At 48.7% G+C, this 19957-nt stretch overlaps 1 protein-coding gene across 3 annotated transcripts in view; it reads left to right on the forward strand.

Annotated features, from left to right (window-relative positions):
• Window positions 1-459: 459 nt before the first annotated feature.
• The window catches only part of LOC138551732 (glioma pathogenesis-related protein 1-like), a 446524-nt gene continuing 427026 nt past the window's right edge, over window positions 460-19957 (forward strand). For 2 of the 3 annotated variants that reach the window (XM_069642502.1, XM_069642501.1), the window contains exon 1: window positions 461-787. In XM_069642502.1, the coding sequence (XP_069498603.1) occupies window positions 620-787 (168 nt within the window). In that variant the 5' untranslated portion in view covers window positions 461-619. Of the gene's footprint in view, window positions 788-19957 lie in introns of all 3 variants that reach the window. The other variant, XM_069642503.1, reaches the window with a different exon arrangement.

Here is a 19957-nt window from a genome sequence, read left to right on the forward strand (position 1 = left end):
GGGCTGCGCGCGGGCCTAACGGCTCCGTGGGCGCGAGGCCTGCTGGGAGAGGTGCGGGCTGGCGCGTGGGCGCGAGGCCTGCTGGGAGAGGTGCGGGCTGCGCGCGGGCCTAACGGCTCCGTGGGCGCGAGGCCTGCTGGGAGAGGTGCGGGCTGGCGCGTGGGCGCGAGGCCTGCTGGGAGAGGCGCGGGCTGCGCGCGGGCCTAACGGCGGCTCCGTGGGCGCGAGGCCTGCTGGGAGAGGTGCGGGCTGGCGCGTGGCCTGCTGGGAGAGGCGCGGGCCTAACGGCGGCTCCGTGGGCGCGAGGCCTGCTGGGAGAGGTGCGGGCCAGCCTCGCGGCAAGTAGATGGCGCCAAAAAGGCGCGCACGTGGGCTCGCTGGGAGAGGTGAGGAGTGGGCGCGTGGGCTGCACGTCTTGTCGCGGGGAGTCGTGCGTGCGTGCGTGCGTGCCCGCCCCCTCAGGCGCGCGTCGCTGGGCGCGCTCCCGCTGATTGAACCGTCGCCTCAGGCAGGAGGGCCGCCGCGCGTTCTTCTTCTTCTCGGGGTGTGGCCCCGGGCCCCTGAGGCGTGACTGGAGCCTCGCCGCGCGCGCAGGGCCCCCGCGCTTCCCGCCGCCGCCATGTGCTGGAGGGCGCGCCTGCTGGGGGCGCTCCTCCTGGGGGCCCTCCCTCCGCACTCGGCGAGCCAGCCGCCCAACACCGACAGCGCCTTCATAAAGCAGGTGCTGGACGAACACAACAAGGCCCGCGCCGAGGTGCAGCCGCCGGCCGCCAACATGCTCTACATGGTAAGGGGCCCGCTTCCCGCCCGGGGGGCCCAGGGGCCCTGCCTCCAGCCCCCTGGGGCCCCCAGGGGCCCTGCGTCTAGCCCGGGGGGCCCCAGGGGCCCTGCCTCCAGCCCGGGGCCCCCCCAGGGGCCCTGCCTCCAGCCCGGGGGCCCCCCCAGGGGCCCTGCCTGCAGCCCGGGGCCCCCCCAGGGGCCCTGCCTCCAGCCCGGGGCCCCCCCAGGGGCCCTGCCTCCAGCCCGGGGGCCCCCCCAGGGGCCCTGCCTCCAGCCCTGGCGCCCTACACATGCTCTACATGGTAAGGGGCCCTGCTTCCAGCCCGGGGGGCCCCAGGGGCCCTGCTTCCCGCCCGGGGCCCCCCCAGGGGCCCGCTTCCCGCCCGGGGGCCCTACACATGCTCTACATGGTAAGGGCCCTGCCTCCAGCCCGGGGCCCCCCCAGGGGCCCTGCCTCCAGCCCGGGGGCCCCCGCCTCCAGCCCTGGCGCCCTACACATGCTCTACATGGTAAGGGCCCTGCGTCCCGCCCAGGTGGAGGGGGTCCCTGCTTAGTAGCTTCGGCTATTAGGGGGCACTTGCGTCCCCTAGAAGCCGAAACCCTTGCACTGGACTGCAGCCAGGGCCACATGGCATCTGAGGAGGGACCCACACCATGAGCCTGCGAGTCCAGTGGCTGTCCCCTCCCCCCCCTCCCATGACTTCATTGGAGGCTTGAACCCGCGACTGGTGTCATGAACATGAATGACCAGGCCTGCCTTCAGCCGCTCCATGTCTAAGCACTGAAGGCATGTTGACAAGCATTGGCAAAGCCAACAGTTTTGGCTCTTGTGTAAGTGTTCGGCATTTGCCAGACACTGCTATTAGATGGCCAGGTATTGGCACCATCAATGGCCAGTTAACAACAGTACAGCAGGGCCTGGCAACTGCCACACTTCCCATGTCTACGCACAAGTTCACACTATTGCCAATGCTTCTTTAAATAATGTCTTTTACATCAAATATCTGGAAGATTGGGTAACAATGCAGCACTTGCACTCTGCAATGTGGGGCAGCATATGGAACACCAGTAGATGCCAGATCACCATTGGTGAACAGGAAGGCTTTTTAACCGGTGTGATGCTGGCTGTCCACATATGCAAAACCAAGAGACCTCTCAACAAGATATCCGAGCAGTGCTCCGCTTTCTAGCAGGTCAGAGCATGAGGTCTGTCCCCCACCATGCTTTTAGGGTCTGTTCTCAACATATGCCAGCATTGTCCCTGCATATCATGCTGCTTGTGCCCCAAGAAAGCCCTGTCTAAACAATGTAGCCTATGATGTGGAACTTTCATGCTACTGGTGCCTCAAAAAAGGCCGGTCATCACGATCTAGTCCATGCTGTACATCTTCCATGCTGCTACTGCCCTAAAAAGAGCTATGCCCAAATGGTATCATGCACTTATTCTCAGTAGATGCTCATTAATGCCCAGTTTTGCATCCTGTCCTCAGTGCCCACAAGCTGCACCCCTCACAGACCTACAGATATGTACACATGAGCCAAACTTCCAGGCATGATTAATTATTCCACAACTTGTATTGGCAAACCTGTCATCTCATTAAACTGTATGGTGTGGAAGGAAGAACAAGAGACTTGTATGGTACGCCCTTGTTGTAATACTCCCCATGAGTGCAGCGCAGCAGGCCAACAACTATGCAGCTGCTCTTCCAAAAGCCCTCGGCCATCTCCCTAACCTCCAGCGAAATGCACGCCTCCCAGCAGCCTTTGGCAAGACGGAACTCTTGTAGCACAAGAGCAGCCCAGCTGCCACCACACCCCCCCCTATCACTCACCTTTTCCTTGTAACTTAAAATTATGATTAAATATCAAATATTTCGTTTTTTTTTCAAGGTTTTCTTCAAATATCACTACTTCGTAAATTCAAACCATTATGAACTGATTTATTTTATTTATTGTCCATTTGTAAGGCACTTATACAACATACATTGTTTCAAAGTGCCCACGGGGCAGAGGGGCGGGAAGAAAACCAATAAGGATAAACAGGTGAACGGAAGGGGTGGTCCTACTAGACCATGTAAGCATTCATGATGTGCAAGAGAATGAAGAGAGAGAGAGAGGGGGCAGGGAAGGAGGAGTAAGGGGTAGGAGCTCTTCGCATAGGATCTATGTGATCACTGCGACCACACAGAATTACGACGGCCGAAAATGCGGACATATTCTTTTTTAAATTAAGCCCCCTTTACACCACATAGAACCCCCGCAGCCCCCCATATTACTGTAATATCCCATATCCCCCACATATATATGTGGTGTAAAGGGAGAGTTTTAAAAAAAAATGTCAGTCGCAATTTTGAGGGCGATATTTTGGGCCATTTTCCTAGGAATTGCAGAGGAGTAAGTTGTGTGCAGCAGTAAGTACCTAGCAGAGATTGCTTGGTACAGAGTGATCTCCTGCCATTAATAAGGGTTGGCCTCTGAGAGCACAAGCCAATGTGTGCCTGAAGGCATGTGCAGGGGGTGTTGCGAGATGCAGGTGATTCGGTGGAAGACCAGGACCCAAAAGGACAACAGGAGGTCCCAGGCCACCAATCTCGGTGACTGTGGGGTATTAGCACAGGAGTGAGAGAGGGAAGGAGGAGGTGAAGAGGAAAGTATTCAGGAGCTTCCGGAATTTGAGGAGGTCTAGCTCATGAAAGAGAGGAGGGGGGAGGCTGTTTCAGATGGAGGAGCCAGCAAATGAGAGGATGTGCCACCAGTTCGCTGCTTAGTTTAGTGCCTAACACGCAAAGAGTTGGAGCCAGAGAAGCGCAAGGATCTGGAAGGAGAGTATTTGGTGAGGGCAAGTTGTCGATATATTGGTCCACAGCCCCAGACCGCCTTCTAGACAATGCAAATCGATTGTTGGAGTCAGAAAATGTGATTCAGTAACGCCAATTTGAAGGTTCTTAGATTGGCTTTTACTGGCCCAGATGCTTCTTAAACTGGGCTGTCTAACCTTTGAAAGCTCTTTGTTTAGGTCACCCTGCTTATCATTCTAAATAATAGTGTATTTTAGGTAGAAATAAGAATTCTTGAAATAATAAGAGGACGCTTTTCATCCCAAAGGCAAAGAAAGTACAGACAAAGCAGGCATTCGCGATTGCTGCCTCAACTTATTGGAATTCTCTTCCAATTCACTTTCGTAAAGCTGATTCTTTACTATGTTTTAGGAAGCTGCTGAAAACGTAACTTTTTTTCCCCCAGAAATGAATGTGTTATTACATCTTAAGTTTGTATTTAAAAGGTTATGCATTTTCCGTGGTTTTCTTAGATTTGTATTTTACGGAATTGTATTTTTTAACACATTTTCTTCTCAAAACACAATTAATTTTGGCTTTGGAATCTTGTTTTTATTTATGTATGAAAGGGTATTCCTTTTTAGCTTTGTACAGACCTCTGTATATCCTCGTTGATGATGTTTGCTTCATATAAATAAATAAAATATAATAAATACAATATGACTCCTACCAATTTTTAGTTTGGGCTATCCGGTGTAAAAAGCCCAAACTATTGCATTTGAATACTGATTCGTGGATACAGAGGGAGGAATGGCATATGACGAGAGGGACAGGCGGGTGACATTTGAGGATGGACACACGGTGTATTAGGTGTTTGGTTATGAGCCCGCTCATTGCTTGCCCATTGCCATGCTAATCCGGTTTATTGTCATTTGTTCGAATCAAAAGATTCGTATAGCCAAAGTTTCGAAATCAAAAGCTACGACATGCTATGTTTAACATGGAAAGTGCATTTTGTTCGAAACGATTCCATCGACAATAGTCATGGATTGGTTTCAACTGAAATGCACTTTTACATGTTATAAGTAACATTTCACTGCTTTTATTTTTTTTTTGTGTGTAATGTTCAAACGTTACATGGAGCTGTCCAGTGCTGAATTTACAGGACGGGACAGCTCCATATAACGTTGCATGTTTTTTAGTGTATATTGGGTGGGTCCCGGGTCCCGGGTCCCCCCCCATAACCTAACCCACCAACCCAGAACCAAGTTTCGAAAGGCAAACTTTCAAATTTTTTCAGATCCAGTTTTCATTCGAAACATTTGTATTTCGAAAAAAAAATGTGGAAAGTTTGCCTTTCGAAACCTTTCTATTAGAAAAAATGACTGGACAGCTGATAATCCCTATGGCTAGTCCCACCCATTCTTTCCTTTCTCAGCCCAAATGTACTCTGCATGAGTACTCTTTCAGCTCCCTCTTTTGTGCTGGCGATCGTGCTGGCGATCATGTTGTTGGCTGAAGTTCACACATGCGCAGGGCATAAACGGACTATCGGGAACGTCCTCTGCCCCACCCACTGGGCCGCCATCCTGGAAAGATGAGATATACTATAACTTCAGGACACCAGAAATCTAATTGAGTTTTTAACATACAGACCATGTTACAATATTTTAATCTTTAACCAGTTCCAAGATTGTAGTTCGTTCCTGTGTGTATTGAAAAGGACGACTCATGCATTTTCAAACTCCCCACATGCAGTTTGAGAGCGGGCATGGATTATTGACGCGTTAACTTGCATTTAAGGTGAGAATTGGAGATCAAAATTGTTAGTACCTTTACGCAGCTTGGATGCATCAACATTCATTTGATTATGTGCACAAACCATTGTGTTACATTGCAGCTTGTATCGGAATATTTATCCATAAAAAAGCTAAAGATTAATCGATTTAAATTTTTTGCTAGACTTTAGCTTGCATAGTGTGTATATACATCTGTTTGATAACGTTGGCACTTAAGATAAATACTGACCTCACCTCTTAGTTTCCATTTAGACGGCTGAGGGTGGATCCTTATGCAGTAGTGTGGCACCGCCTGCACCTTCTGATCGACGAGCGGGTGTGATTGAACACCGGGCTGTAAAGGAAGAGGCTGCAGAGGAGGGGAGCCTTTGGGACACTACCAGAGGCTTGAATGCCGAGCAGGGGTGGCGAAAGGTGCCTGCGGTATGCCCAAGAGGCTTGAATGCCAGTCAAGTGGCACAGCGAGTAGAGCGCTCGATTGGACATCTGTGCAGAGCTTGCTAACGCAGGTTCGAATCCCAGCAGGGCCAAACTCAGCCTTTCATCCTTCTGAGGTCGATAAACGAGCACCACACATTGTGCGTAATAATAAGCAGCGCTCAGATACCTGAGGGTTCGTAGCGCTATATAAATGCAAAATTATTATTTATTAATGCCGAGCAGGGGTGGTGAGGGGACCTTGCGGGGCAGCCCACCCTTCCCCCACCCACCCCCCAGAGGCTTGAATGCAGGGTAGGGGTGGCAAGTTTCCCTCACAAAATGTCCACATTTTCGATTTACTATTAATAGTTGATTTAACAACGTAGTCTTTTGAAGGAGGATTTGCCTAACATTATAGTACCCTGGGGTAGAAGATATTGAGAAACCTAAATAAGTCATACTAGCAGCATTTTCAAAAGACCAAATATGACCTGCTTTTTTCTTCTAGTTAAAACAAGAATTTTTATTTTATTCTGATTAAGGAGAAGACCATTATCACTTGCAAAAGAAGAAACCGCTGATAGTAACCTTTTTTAAGCTAACGCAGGAGTTGTCAGAGTTGTCCAACAGTAAAAAGTCATCCGCTTATGCGAGCCAGGACACTTTGAAATTAAATGATATTTTATTTATATTGTGCTCGTACACCAGTGTTTCAGAGCGCGACCAGGCAAAGGGAGGGGAACAGGGGAGAAGAAAAACAATGATCTTACTAGGCCCAGTGACATTGAGAATGGACAAGTGCAGTGCATGGGAAAGGGAAAAGAGGGGGGAAGTGCATGGAAGGGGGAAAGGTGGAAAGTGCGGAACTGAGGAGAGTAAAGAATAAAATAAATAAGTTAAATACATTTTAAAAAAAGATGGTAGTGCAGCCAAAGTGGCAAGTGCCTAGGTTAAGCAGATAAGGTATATCTGATAAGTGCAGAAGTGAAGTGGGTGGGGTACTGTATGGGTACAGATACAGACCCCGGTGCAAGGGGTGGCCCAGAGGCAGTGCAGGAGGGTAGCAGTGTGAGCAGGTACCTGGTCCCGAAGGACATAGGGTGGCCAGGTGCACGGTGCCAAGGGAGTAAACAGATAAGCAGGGGCAGAAGCGAAGAGGGAGGCCTTGAGGTGCTTCCGGAACTGGAGATGGTTCTCAAGTTTCCAGGTGGCAGGGAGGCTGTTCCACAGGGAAGCCCCAGCCGAAGACCGAGATCTACCCCCAGCTCGTTTCTTTGAAGAACTACTGACCCTGAGGGAATTAGAAGTAGAGGAGCGAAGGGCTCGAGAGGGGAGGTATTTGCGGAGGGATAGTTGAAGGTATTTTGGCCCCAGAAAGCCTTGTGGACAATGCAGAGGATTTGAACTTGAATCCTTGCATCCACTGGGAGCCAATGAAGGAATTTCAGAGCTGGAGAGAAGCGATCCCAGTTCTTGAGGCTAAGGACAAGTCTTGCAGTCCTGTTGTGGATTAGTTGTGGAGAGTGGAGGCATGTAGATTTAGAAAGAGGCCGTTGCAGTAGTCCAACCTAGAGAAAACCAGAGCTTGGGAGACAGCACACATTACACATGTTTGGTGTACGTAATGTTGACGGACTTAAATAATCATCAGAAACATAAATATTAAAAAGACAAGCAGCTAGGATACGTCCAGAAGTTGTGGGAATCTGCCTGGATAAAGCACTGTCTCTTTTCAACCAGACCGGGATTCCAGAATTATCATAAAGAACCATTAATCATTTTAATAAGCCGTGGGGTACACCCCACCTAGCCAACTTTCTCCATAATCTTGTGCAGTCAACACCGTGAAATGCAGATAAATCGGATGAAGCAGCATACATGCAGCCAGCGCATGTAAACTAAGCTAATTCCTGTATAGCCCTCAGACCTAGACCATTAAGATTTGTGGAATGAGCCTTACAGAAGCCCGCCTGGAATTTGGAGAGCTTGTTGGATGTGGTGGACCTGTTTTGTACTGCCCCTGTACCCAAGTAATTGCCTCTACCATGGGTGCTGAAGATAATGGGTGCACTACCCCAACAACATATTTGTCAATACTTGTAGGGTTGTCTACAAACAAAATCTGGAAACCTCTGTGCATCACCCAAGAGGGGTGCAGTACCTCTGGAGGCCATGTGACCTAAACATGTCTCCAAATCCTCAACATTGATGTTAATAGATCTCGAAATGGTAGTATGTAACTTCACTTCCAACCAAATACTTTCACTTCTTCCCAATACTATACCATTTCACAAAAGAGCCCAAAACCATGTTAAGGGCAGAGAGACTTGGAGAAGACCGCTTTATGCCTCCCTCAATGTGTGATGGACAAGGTCCTCATTGGATTGAGCAGAATAGTCAGGAGAAGATATGTAGGGCCTCCCACAGTTCTATTGCATGATGAAATCTGTCAATTCAGTGGGTGACCTAGGATGTGAGGTATCAGTGTCTGTTGGATCACGCTCTCCGAAACCTCACACGTTTTAGTTTGAATAGCGGAGTCGGCTTACTCAATTATACTCGGATCTGTTAAGACATTCATGTGTGCACGATCCAATAATGCAGTGATTCTGGTAGGTAAAATAGATTTAACTTCCGTGCTTGTGCCAGATATTTTAGGGAAGAAATCCATAACACACTCAACTGCAATAGGGATTGCGGAAGTTGTGTGAGATTTATTTATTTTTTAAAGGATTTAATTTTGACTTGTACTTTCTTCCTCCTTTCGATTCTGTAGGGACGTATAGAATTGGTGTATTGGGTGTGCCATGCATTGCATCGCTTTGTTCGCCACCTAGTTTGTGCCTCAGAACAGCCACAATAGCAGCCTCTTGGCCTTTCATCTGGATGCCAGCCAAAGGACCATCAGAGGCATCACAATCATTAGCAACTGGAGGGAGTCCTGTGGAGGATGCCATAAATAAACTTAAGTCAGATGCGCCAGCGTGGCTTCTCAAGCCAGTGCGCATGGCCATGTGCTGTAATATGTAGGATCCAAGATAACCTCTGGTTCAAAGTTATGCAATAATATTGCCCCACAGTCACCCAAGATGGAGCACACACACATACTACTGAAATGTAAGGAACGGGAACTATGCTCTGAGTTTGGCCAAGGGAAGCTCAAAAGAAACCCTGCAGTCACTGAGTGAAAGACAGAGCACCGTCGCTTGAGCCAACGGACGATATGTTTGTCAGTACAGTACTGTGCGAGCTGTAGAATGGATATCAAGGCGCCACTGCTAGCTGGTTCCATATGTTAATATCACTGCAAAAATATGGCGATACAAAAATATTGCAATATTTTTGTGGCGATATTGACCCATGGACCCTGTGGGGGACACTCCCGCTCCCACAAAATATCCTCCCCAAAAATATCGCCTATGGCGAGACAAACGGCCATATGTACTAGCAATATTTTTGGTGGGGATATTTTGTAGGGATACCCTCTAGCTGTGGAGCAGCCGAAGACAGCAGAAGACATACCTCTGCCAACAACTTTGCGAACGTTCTGGGTTGGTTTGGAGTTTTTGTAGGAGAGGCTCCTCCTTCAGGGAAAACACAGTATACAGATGGAGCAGGGTAACAGCAGAAGACAAACACCTATGCCTACAACTCTGCCAATATCCAACCAATAAAACTACAAGGAAAAAAAAATGTAATATCAAAGGAAAGTGGGCATTTGCAAAATAGGGGAATTTAAGGCTTGGCTTTTAATCCGGTCTTCGACACGTCACAAAATAATTGTGATTCTGAGCAGTTAAATTAATCTCTTTTGCCTGAAATTATAAAAATGTGCATATATACCAATGTACTGTCATCTGTCCTGACTACACCATGGATTCTCTTCTAGTCCCACCTTATGGGAGCATGGGTGAAGCGCACAAGGCACACCATACACTTGTATGTGCTGCGCCCCATGTGTGAGATGCTCCAGCTATAGACTGGAAAGGCAGCCCCATAGCCCTGTAATCTCTTCAGATGTACTATGCTCCGTGTGCCATCCATTCAGCAATAAGTAAGCCAGCTGTGGTTTTAACTTTGCAATCTGGGACTTGTAGTTATGGACTTCCCCATAAACTCAGCATACAAATGCCCGAATGCAAAATGACAACCAGGAATGGACTAGTGTCTCCTGAATGGAATGCGTCATGTTGACATGTACAAATTCTTCCTGAAACTAGGTTCACGCTGAAATGCCTACACTAAAATAATATGAAACGCAGGTTATGGCCACATGTCCCCAAGCATGACTTATTTATTAGTGGCTGATCTCCCTGGCAACAGTGCACAAGCATCCTCTAGGCAGGCTTCATAGCACAATCACAGAGAAGTCGCCACAAGCCCATTTTCACGACTCGTGCAGACCCGGGAGTCCTTCAAACCAACGGATCAATATCACAATGAGGGGGGATACAATAAAATAAAAAGCCTGCCAAGATGTAGAGTTAATGTCTGTGTAAATGATGTTACTGCACTTTTGATGTCCTAATAAACATTACCCAAAATGAAACGGTCAAATGTACCTGTGTCAAGGGCTGGGTGTCGTGCCCATTGCCCACCTGTGCAGTTCCCAAAGCCCTGGCATTCCTTAATGTGTGTGCAGCCGGCTAAGGAGGTGTACCCTTCTGCTGTGAATTCCCCATCGCTCACCGTTCGCAGTCCGGTGTCTTCAAGTGGACATCTGCTTTGCAAGGAGGCAGCCATGTATGAAATGTAATTCTGGGGTTATCAGTGTACATAGTAGTTCATACAGGAATCGAGGTATTCAAACCTTCATGGATTTACATTGATGGACAAATTATTGTGTATTTTATTTGGAGGGGTTGTGAATTAAAACCTTTCTGGATTTTGTCGAGGGTTTCTGCAATACGTTTTCCTTACGATGTTGGTTATTAGACTAGTCTGTTCTATAAAAATCTCATCCAAACCGGTGCTCCCCTGCTCCTCTAGAACTATCAAGGACAACTGTCTCCCTTGTTCCAGCCTTGGCAGATTTCTGCAGTCACTGCTTTCTCACTGGATCCTTCCCCTCACTCCTCAAGCACTCTATTGTGCACCCTCTCCTCAAAAAGCCTTCTGCCAACCCATCCTGTCCGACTAACTACCACCCCCTCTCACTGCGATGCCCTTGCCTCTCACTTTATTTAAAAAACCCAGTACATCCTGTCCACCCTCTGCCCCCCCTCCACTCCCCTCTCCATCTGTGCTTGCTGACCCTCCTTCAGCCACCCTCCCACTCCCTTATCCTTTCCTCTTTTCTCCCCCGATGAGGTCGCTAGACAAGGCCGCTCTATGAAAGCCTCGTCAAAACGGGTTCATCCTTGTTCCTCTAAAACCATCAAGGACCACATTGACACCCTGCCCTTGACGATTTTTGCAACCACTCTTTTGTCTCCGGATCCTTCCTCCTCTGCTCTGAAGCACTCACTTTTGCATCCTCTTCTCAAGAAACCCACTGCTGATCCTTCCTGTCTGGCTAACTATTGTCCAATTTCCATTGCTCCCTTTCTAGGCAAACTCCTGTAAAAGCTGGCCATCTCCCAGCTTAACCTTAATTCCAATTCTGTTGGCTGTCTCCATGACCACCAGTCTGGCTTCAGAAGCACGGAAACTGATCTGAAGATCTGCTCTCCAACCTCAACTCTAACATTCCCTCTGTCCTCATCCTACTCGATCTCTCTTCTGCCTTTGACATGGTCAACCATACCTTCCTGCTCAACCATCTCTGTGATAATCTGGGTATCGGAGATCAGGTTCTGGCCTGGCTGACCTCTTTCCTCTCTGATCAGGTCATACTGGGGTCCTTCCTATCGCCTATCTCCCTCTCTACCTGTGGTGGTCCCCAGGGGTCTAACCTCTCGCCCTGGCTTTTCAACCAATACCTGGCAACTCTCGCCTACTGCATTGCCATTTTCTGCTCAAACTTCCAGTGCTATGCTGATGACACTCAACTCCTTTTCAGGCTGCCCTCAGCCACTTCCTCTCCCATCTCTGATTGCCTTACTGCCATTCAAGATTGGTGTTACGCCAATGATCTTTGTCTGAATGCCAGCAAGACTGAGATCTTCCTCATCGGCACACTGCCATCATTTCCCCTCACTCTCTGACCGGCCTCCCTTGGCCCTCCTCTGACCCCCACCTGCCAGGCTAAGAACCTCGAGTGTTATCTTTGATTCCACACTTTCCTTCTCCGACATCTCTGATCTAAAAAGTCAAACTTCTACTGCACCTCCTCAGAGGTACTCTGCCTTTCCTCTCCTTCCCCCAGAAGCTTGTGGTCTCCAAGGCTCTGGTTCTCTCTAGGTAGGACTATTGTAACTGCCTCTTTCTAAATCTACCTGCCTCTACTCTCGCCCTCTGCAACTAATCCAGAACAGGACTGCAAGACTTGTCCTTGGCCTCAAGCCCTGGGATCGTAGCGCTCAGCTCTGAAATCTCTCCATTGGCTCCCAGTGGATGCAAGGATTACATTCAAAACCCTCTGCATTGTCAACAAGGCTTTCTGGGGCCTGGGTCAAAAATACCTTCAGCTATCCCTCCGCAAATACCTCTTCTTTTGAGCTCTCCACTCCTCTACCTCTAACTCCCTCAGGGTTAGTCGTTCAACGAGCTGGGGGTACATCTATCTTCGGCTGGGGCCTCCACCTGGAACAGCCTCCCTGCCACTCTAAAACTTGAGGAGAACCTTCTCCGGTTCCGGAAGCACCTCAAGACCTTCCACTTTGCTTCTGGCTTTGCTCCCCTCTCCCCTGCTGATCTGGTCTCTCTTGGCACCAAGCACCTGGCCACTATTTGTTCTCCATGCCCATGTTCCTGCTGACCTTGCCACCCTCCTGCACTGCCCCCTGTATCTTTACCCATACTGCCCCCCACACTCTTTTCCTCCTGCACTTATCTGACCTACCCTATCTGCTGCCTAAACTCAGCACTTGCCACTTGCTGGCTGCACTACCACTTTTGTTGCTTCTATTATTTAATTTATTCTTTCTCCTTTTGCTCCACACTTTCCATTTCTCCCCCCTTCCTTGCTCCCTTTCCCCTCCCCTCTCCCATGCATTTGCACCTTCTCAATGTCACTGGGCTAGTAAGATCGTTGTTTTCTTCTCCCTTGTTCCCCTCTCTTGCTTTGTCATGCTTTGAAACACTTGTGTATGGGCGCGATAGAAATAAAATATCAATACCCTCTCCATTACCCCTTTCCTGAGCAAACTCATCTCCCAGCTTATCCACCATACTGAATCTTTTGGTTGTCTCCACGACCACCAGTCTGGCTTCAGAGCTGCCAGAGGCATGGAAATTGCACCTCTGAACACCTGTGAAGACTTGCTAACTAATCTTGATTCCACCTCCTTCCGTTCTAATCCTTCATGACCTTTCCTCTTCCTTTGATAGTCAATCATTCCACCCTTATAAATTGGTTCCTGGATGCCATGGCATCACAGACCTGGCTCTGGACTGGTTGACATCCTTCCTCTCTGACCCACCCTCCCAGGTTCAACTGGGCCCTTTTCTCTCCTCCCATCTCATTCTCTACCTGCAGTGTCCCTCAGGGCTCTATCCTCTTGCCTTGGCTTTTCAACATCTACCTGACCTCTCTAGCCCATTTGATATCCACCTCACTTCCAGTGTTATGCAGACTTCAAGCTTCCTTCCTCTGCCTCTTCTTCCTCTCATTTCTGACTGCATTTTAGGCATGGTGCACTGCTAACAATCTCTGTCTTAATGCCAGTATGAAAAGATCCTTTTCATTGGGACCCCTGCTCCCTCCTTTCCTCGCTCACTATGGACGCCCTTCATGGGTCCCCCCCCCCCTCACCCATCTGCGAGGCAAAAAACCTTGGTGTCATTGTCAACTCCCTCCTTCTCTCCTCACATCACAGACCTTCGGAAGATGTAGCCTATCGGCTACATCTTCCTCAGAGGTATTCTATTCTCTCTTTCCTCTCCTTCCACCAGAAGGGGCTATTTTTAGTTCGGGCTATTATGTGTCGCTTGCAACACCTATAAGCCAAAACTATTGCATTGGAGTATAGATGGAGATGAATGACATATGAGGAGGGACATAGTCTGAAGGGGCTGTTTGGTTATGTGCCCACCCATTGCCCAACCCATGGCCATGCTAATCCCTATGGCCATTCCCACCTATTGCTTCTTCTGCCTGCCCAAAATCCCTCCTTATTGGAACTATTTGAGCTTCCTTTAATCAAGCCTTACCATCAGATTTGCATTCAAACTGCCTGCCAGTGTTTGTTCAAAGCAGTCTTCAGAGAGTTATTGGCTTAATTGGAGTTGTAAACCCACTACTGGTGTAAGAAAATGTCAACTAGGCCTGCCTTCAGTTACTTGATTTATAAGCTTTGTTCCTGTCCTTCACTGAAGTCCTGTTAAAAACAAGCATTGGCAAACCCAGCATTTTTGGCTTATGCATAACTCTTAAGCTATTGCCAGGCACTGCTGTTAGATGCCCAGGTATTCTCGCCTGCTACCAAGGACATGGAATGTTTTGCAAACAATGATCTACATGTAATAATTCCTACTAATACCACTATTCCTGAACACTTGGTAGAATTAACACCAATATCATAATTATAACTCCCCTATATCACCTATCCAATAATGCTTAAATCGCCCAAGGATTTTCCTATTCCTGCATGGCCGTTGGGACAACTCGGTGGTCTGAGAACTCAACCTTGTTCTAGCCGCCTTTTTGAATGCGAATTCATATCCAAGTGACACGCTGTATTCCTCAATCGCCTCATCATGTGCTTTCCACCCTACCACCCACCCTGTCTGTCATTTTCTATATATAACTATTCACATTTTGGTCCCATTATATCTTGGTAGTACATTGTAATTGCCAACATCCTAAGAAAACCTATAAAATACTATTAAGTTAAAACTCCCAGGTAGGCTTGGCGCTACGAGGGGTTCGTGGTCCCAGACCTCATGGAAGACTCGACTCCTTCCCCCCCAAAAGGAACGCAGGCCCAGACGGACAGCAAGTTCAAACTGTGGTTTATTACAATCAAAACCAACAGGGATCGGTACATGGAAAAAGAAATCCAGGCACTTCCCGGCGAGCTCTGGCTCGCAGGCCAGTTTTGTAGTGCTATTACGTCATACTAACATCTCGATATGGGCGCCTCTCCAGCAAATTTATCGGACAAGTGGATTGGGCATTGAGTGGTAGTGCACCTATAGTGGACCCTATCACTTAGTTCACTGGCTCTCCCATGTCAGGTGGCTGGCCTGGCAGTTCCCCAATTACCTAATACTCTAGAATGTTGCAATGTGAGGGTCTTACCTTTAGTTCTTGCGTGTTGCTACCCACCCCTGGGGTCCTGAGCTGTGATTGGCTAGAGCGGACATTCCACGCTTGGGATCTGAAATGGTTCTCAGCTCGAGGTGTACCTTTTCAAGGTAATAACTATGTACTCCTCATGCAACACTCGGCTTCTTCTGTAACAACTTTGTGCAAGCCTCTGTCTGGATGCGTGAGACTGCTCCTTTCCCAGCTGCTAGTTTCGGTTCATTATCAGCTTGGCCGGGTAGCTTGCTCAGAGACCGTTTTGCAGCTCTGCAGCTCTGAATTTATGAATTATTCGTGTGTACTGTGCTGGTGTAATGGCATGTCACTCGTATCTTAGTGGCCTTGGCAGCAGGCCCTTTCCCACACAGTTGCTCCCCTGTTCGTGCTGAATTCAGCTCAGCCTTTACTGGGACATTTGTGCCCTACTGTAATTTTCCTAAGCCAAGGCACGGCTTCTAACGTCTTTGTGCTGTTCTATAGTATCCATAGGTTAGTTGTTTATGGCTTTGTCAGGTCCCTCAGGTGCTTCTGCAGTTCCATAGGGTTATTTGCATATAAACATCTGCAAGCTTTTGCACAGGATCTCTTGAAGCTTCTGTGGTCAAGCCAATGACAAAATTAAGGCAGAGGCAGTATGTAGGTGTATTTCCCCTCAAACTTATAGCACTGTACCCACGTGTTCATGTATTTGGGTGCGTGATTGTGTCCCGGTGTGTGCGGATGGCACGTGTGCTTCATGTCTAACGCTGCTATGTTGTGGTATTGACGTTGAGCGTGTCTTCTTGGCACTTTAGTCGAGACTGAAGTATCCATAATTGCATTCCAGTGCTCCTCATCCACTCTGGGCAATGTTTGTACTGCGCCTGGGCTGTAGGGTTGGCTGAGTGGGTACCTTTTGACATATTTGTTTATCATGGGAGCACTGGGAATTGGTCGGAAATGGTAAGAGCGATCATGGTTCTTTTGGGCCATGTCTGGTAGGAGGGGGTGTGGGGGTAGGATCCGGGCACCCCTCTTCACACAATAGTCTAGCCTTCCACCATCCCAGTTATGCAATCCTGTACTACAGTGTCAACCCATTTCCTGTCCTACAGCACCCCCAACCCCTTAATTGGACACCATTCCTTTCCCATATATCCCTTTCTCATCCCCGTCCACAGCTGCACCAACCTGTGGCCTAAGGTGGTCTGCGATCCGATCGTGCCTTGAGCTTGTCCCATACCTCATGCCATATCATGTTCCATGATTGTTAAGACAGATTTCTGAACTCTGACCTGGTGGGCAGAGGTTCAGAAGGCCAGCCTAGTTTCTTGGAACAGGGTAACCTTCTGGACAAGCCAGACCAATTAAGGTAGCATTGGTGGCGGTCAAAACTAGGTCTCAGGAGGGGGTGAGAGTGACTGAAAAACCTCATTGAGTAAATTTGAGATTCAACACACAAAATCACAGTAATACTTCTAAGCCAACACAATCCTATCAATATACATATTTACAAGAACAATGGGGTCTAAAGGGTTAATGCACAAAATGGGTCCACAACCTAAAAAGGGAAGGCGGCCAGTAGTGCAAATAGTCTTTTAGGCCCTTCTGCATCAAACACAATCCTAACTGAACGGCAGTCAAATCCCTAAAATGATGGGAGCCTAGTGCACAAATCTACTTATGAAGCTGATGCACACGGTAGTGCAGATGGGTCAGGGTCTCTTGTAGGGGCTGTAGCAGTTCAGGAAGGCTGGTGAGATAATGCAGAATAGGATCCCACTATTCAAGGAGGGTCTCCCCTTGCGGGCAGAGGAGGTTCCAAGAGTTGGTAATAGTTTGCTAGTTCGCACTAGCAGTGGAAATGAGGGGTGCCCTCTGGGGCCACTCGTGCGTAAAAATGGATGGATGCGCTAGGGGCCACCGGTAAGGGTTGCAATTATTCACCGAACCCCCCCCTTCCCGGCGCACTCCGGACCAAACTTCAGCAGTCGAGTCCACTTTGGTTGCAGGTTCAAATGCGGCAGTATCGCGGCTCTGCGGTCCTCGGCGACGAAGCGTTGATTTACAAATGGGATAGTGGCGATTTCTCCGCTCCTGATGGATGGATCAGGCCAGTTCCGCTGTTGCAGTCTTCAGGGCACAGAGGGGCACAGCTGCAATGAGGTTGCAAAGTTTATCACCACGGCTGGGTGACACGGTAACCGCAGGTACTCTGGTTCGGGCGCTCTCTTTACTCCTGACCTGGGAACACCAAGTGTATGAAATTTGGTGTGAGTGCCGTGAATAGAGCTTGCAGGGCACCAAATTTCAAGGGCTTCCTTGAAACGGCGGTGCTTGCAGGGCAAAGGACCTGCGCAAGCTGGTCAGCCAACTGGTTGGCCCAGGCACACTGCCGAAAAGGCTTACTTGCAGGTTTTGATGAAGGTGCCGAGAATAGTTGGTCTCACTATTCCTATGGGTCGAAGCGTCTTCGGAGACCTTCTAGGCCGACCTGATGCAGAGGGGCCCAGCGGGACGACAGCGGGCTCAGGGTGCCAAACCTTCCAGCGGGTCACCAGCATTCCTCGACTCTGCTTCTTAGTTTCAGGATACTTGGATCCTATCCTTTGTTCAGTGAGAACTCCAGAGATCGACATGGTATTGGTGTTTGGAGCCTTCTCTTATCCAAAATCTTCTTCACGCCAAAATGAGAGGACCCAATGGGAGACCTGCTCACATACAGGACCAATCATGGACCACAGTGGTCCAAGGCATTCAGAGCACACCAGACTCTCTGGCACCCAGGATGTGTATTGGAACCGAACAGTCCAGCCCACATCCTGGAAGCACACACAAGGGATGGAGAAGCCCGTGAAAGCTTGGCGTTTCGCGGGAGAATGCATGCCCAAATAAGGATGGACTCGGGTCGGCTCGACCTCGGGATGGTGAAGGGGCAAGATGGCCAAAGGACAGGACAAAGAACCTCGTGGCATGGCCATTTTGGAGCCAGGCGACCTATTCGTGCCAAATGCAGTAACCGTGGTTTACCTGGCAGGAAAGAGGTTAAAAATACATGACAAGATAAGTTGCTCCAAGGCACATCTGCACTTCTCCTTAAAAATCATTTGAGAGTATCCAGAGCCTTTGGAAATGACTAGACCCAAGTGCACTGTACTGTAAGGCACATTTGTTAAATGTTGCAGAAAAGTTGCAACATGGACAAGGACTAAGGGAAATAGTCTCCCAGTACTGACTGTCTTTAAGGGCATGTCGGTTCCCCCAGAACAAAGTGAGCAAAAAGCCCAGGGGAGTGCAGCAGAAGGCTGTGCTCCTCTGGTAAAGTCAGACTATGGTGTTTAAACAAAGCAAAAAGTTGGGGGGTACACAACTGGCGGGAAAATTAAACTTGAAATGGAAATGTTTAACAATGATCCACCTCCCCGTGACGCCATCATCTCTGGCACATCCACTTCAGCCCTCACCCACTTGCGCATTTTCCTGCGTCGACAATTTGGGTCCTTCCTGAGCTTACCATGGGTCTTTTAGCCAATAGCAATCCCAACGCAAGTACCTTGGAGATGGCCTTACCCCAGCTACCCTTTCTCAGGATTCTGAATTTAGCATAATGAAGTCCCCATGATGGTGGAGGGTCTGAAACATATGTCTATGGCGGAGGGAGCAGTTCTGCACTATGAGGGGTTGCTCTTTCAGTTTCATGTTAAAAGCAGCCTATGGGTGAGACATGGTGTAACGTGACGCAATTTTGATGATAAAGACCTGGTTGAACAAAGGCAAATCTACTGCGCTCATCTAAGAAAGTTGAACGGACTGGGGTCGAATGAGGGATCCAATGCGATTTAACTAAATAAATAATAATTTTAAAAAAACAGCAATATTGCAATTGGTTACTCTCCTTGTGTCCTATGCTGCCAGCAAGACGTTGAAGAAATGCTTAAAGCAATTGCCAATAGAGATACCAGAGACGTGTGGGCCCTCTTAAATAACAATGAGGATTTTCAATTGGCCAGCATATTGCCCTCAGTCTTGGAGGCTAACTGGGTGAAACATTTTACTCGGCTCTTGGCCCGAAGGCTCTGGAGGGGTGGCGGGGGGGCCCTCATTCTATCTGGTATAGTTCTTCCAGTCTGACAGCGGAACTTGAAGACAATGGGGATTGCCACAAAAATACGGGGAGAGCCTCCAAATGGCCATTGATTTTGATAGATTTCATAGTGGCCTTAATTAAAAGATTGCATATGACCAGTGCAGCTGGTCCGGATGGTTTTAACAATAAAATAATAAAACTGAACCAGTCACTGTGGGCAGACTTCTGCCTCTTATTATTCAACCAGAATAATAAGAATATAGGGAGGTCCCTGAGCCCTGGAAATCTGCCCTAATAATTGCAGTATACAAGAAGGGCTGCAGAGAAGATCCAAAACTTCTGGCTACTTTTGGGAAACTATTCTCCTCAATTTTGCTTTGCCACCTTCGTAAGTGGGTGAGAGGCCGGGCGCCTCCTTCCAAGGCATACTGGATTTGTAAAGGGAGTAGGGACCAATCTTAATCTTTTTCTGCTCAATATCCTAGAGTGAAACACTTGAGACAACAACTAGGCTGGCTGTGACCTTTACTGACTTTGAGCAGGTGTCATGATTCCTGCCCCTCATCTCCCCAGCTCTCCAAGATGTCGGGCTGTGGCCAGGCCACGATCACCTACATGGCCCTCAAGGGCCTCGCCATCCCTCCAAAGACCCACTTGGAGTCCGACTTGGCGCTTGTGGTACCAGACTCACTCACTCCCATTGGATTATATTGGGGATTGAACTTGTAGTGCATTGATGGATGCCCTCACACATTTCGGTTTCCAG

The sequence above is a fragment of the Ambystoma mexicanum genome, chromosome 1q (genome assembly GCF_040938575.1).
Source record: "Ambystoma mexicanum isolate Mex_15411 chromosome 1q, UKY_AmexF1_1, whole genome shotgun sequence".
NCBI classification, from domain to species: Eukaryota; Metazoa; Chordata; class Amphibia; order Caudata; family Ambystomatidae; genus Ambystoma; species Ambystoma mexicanum.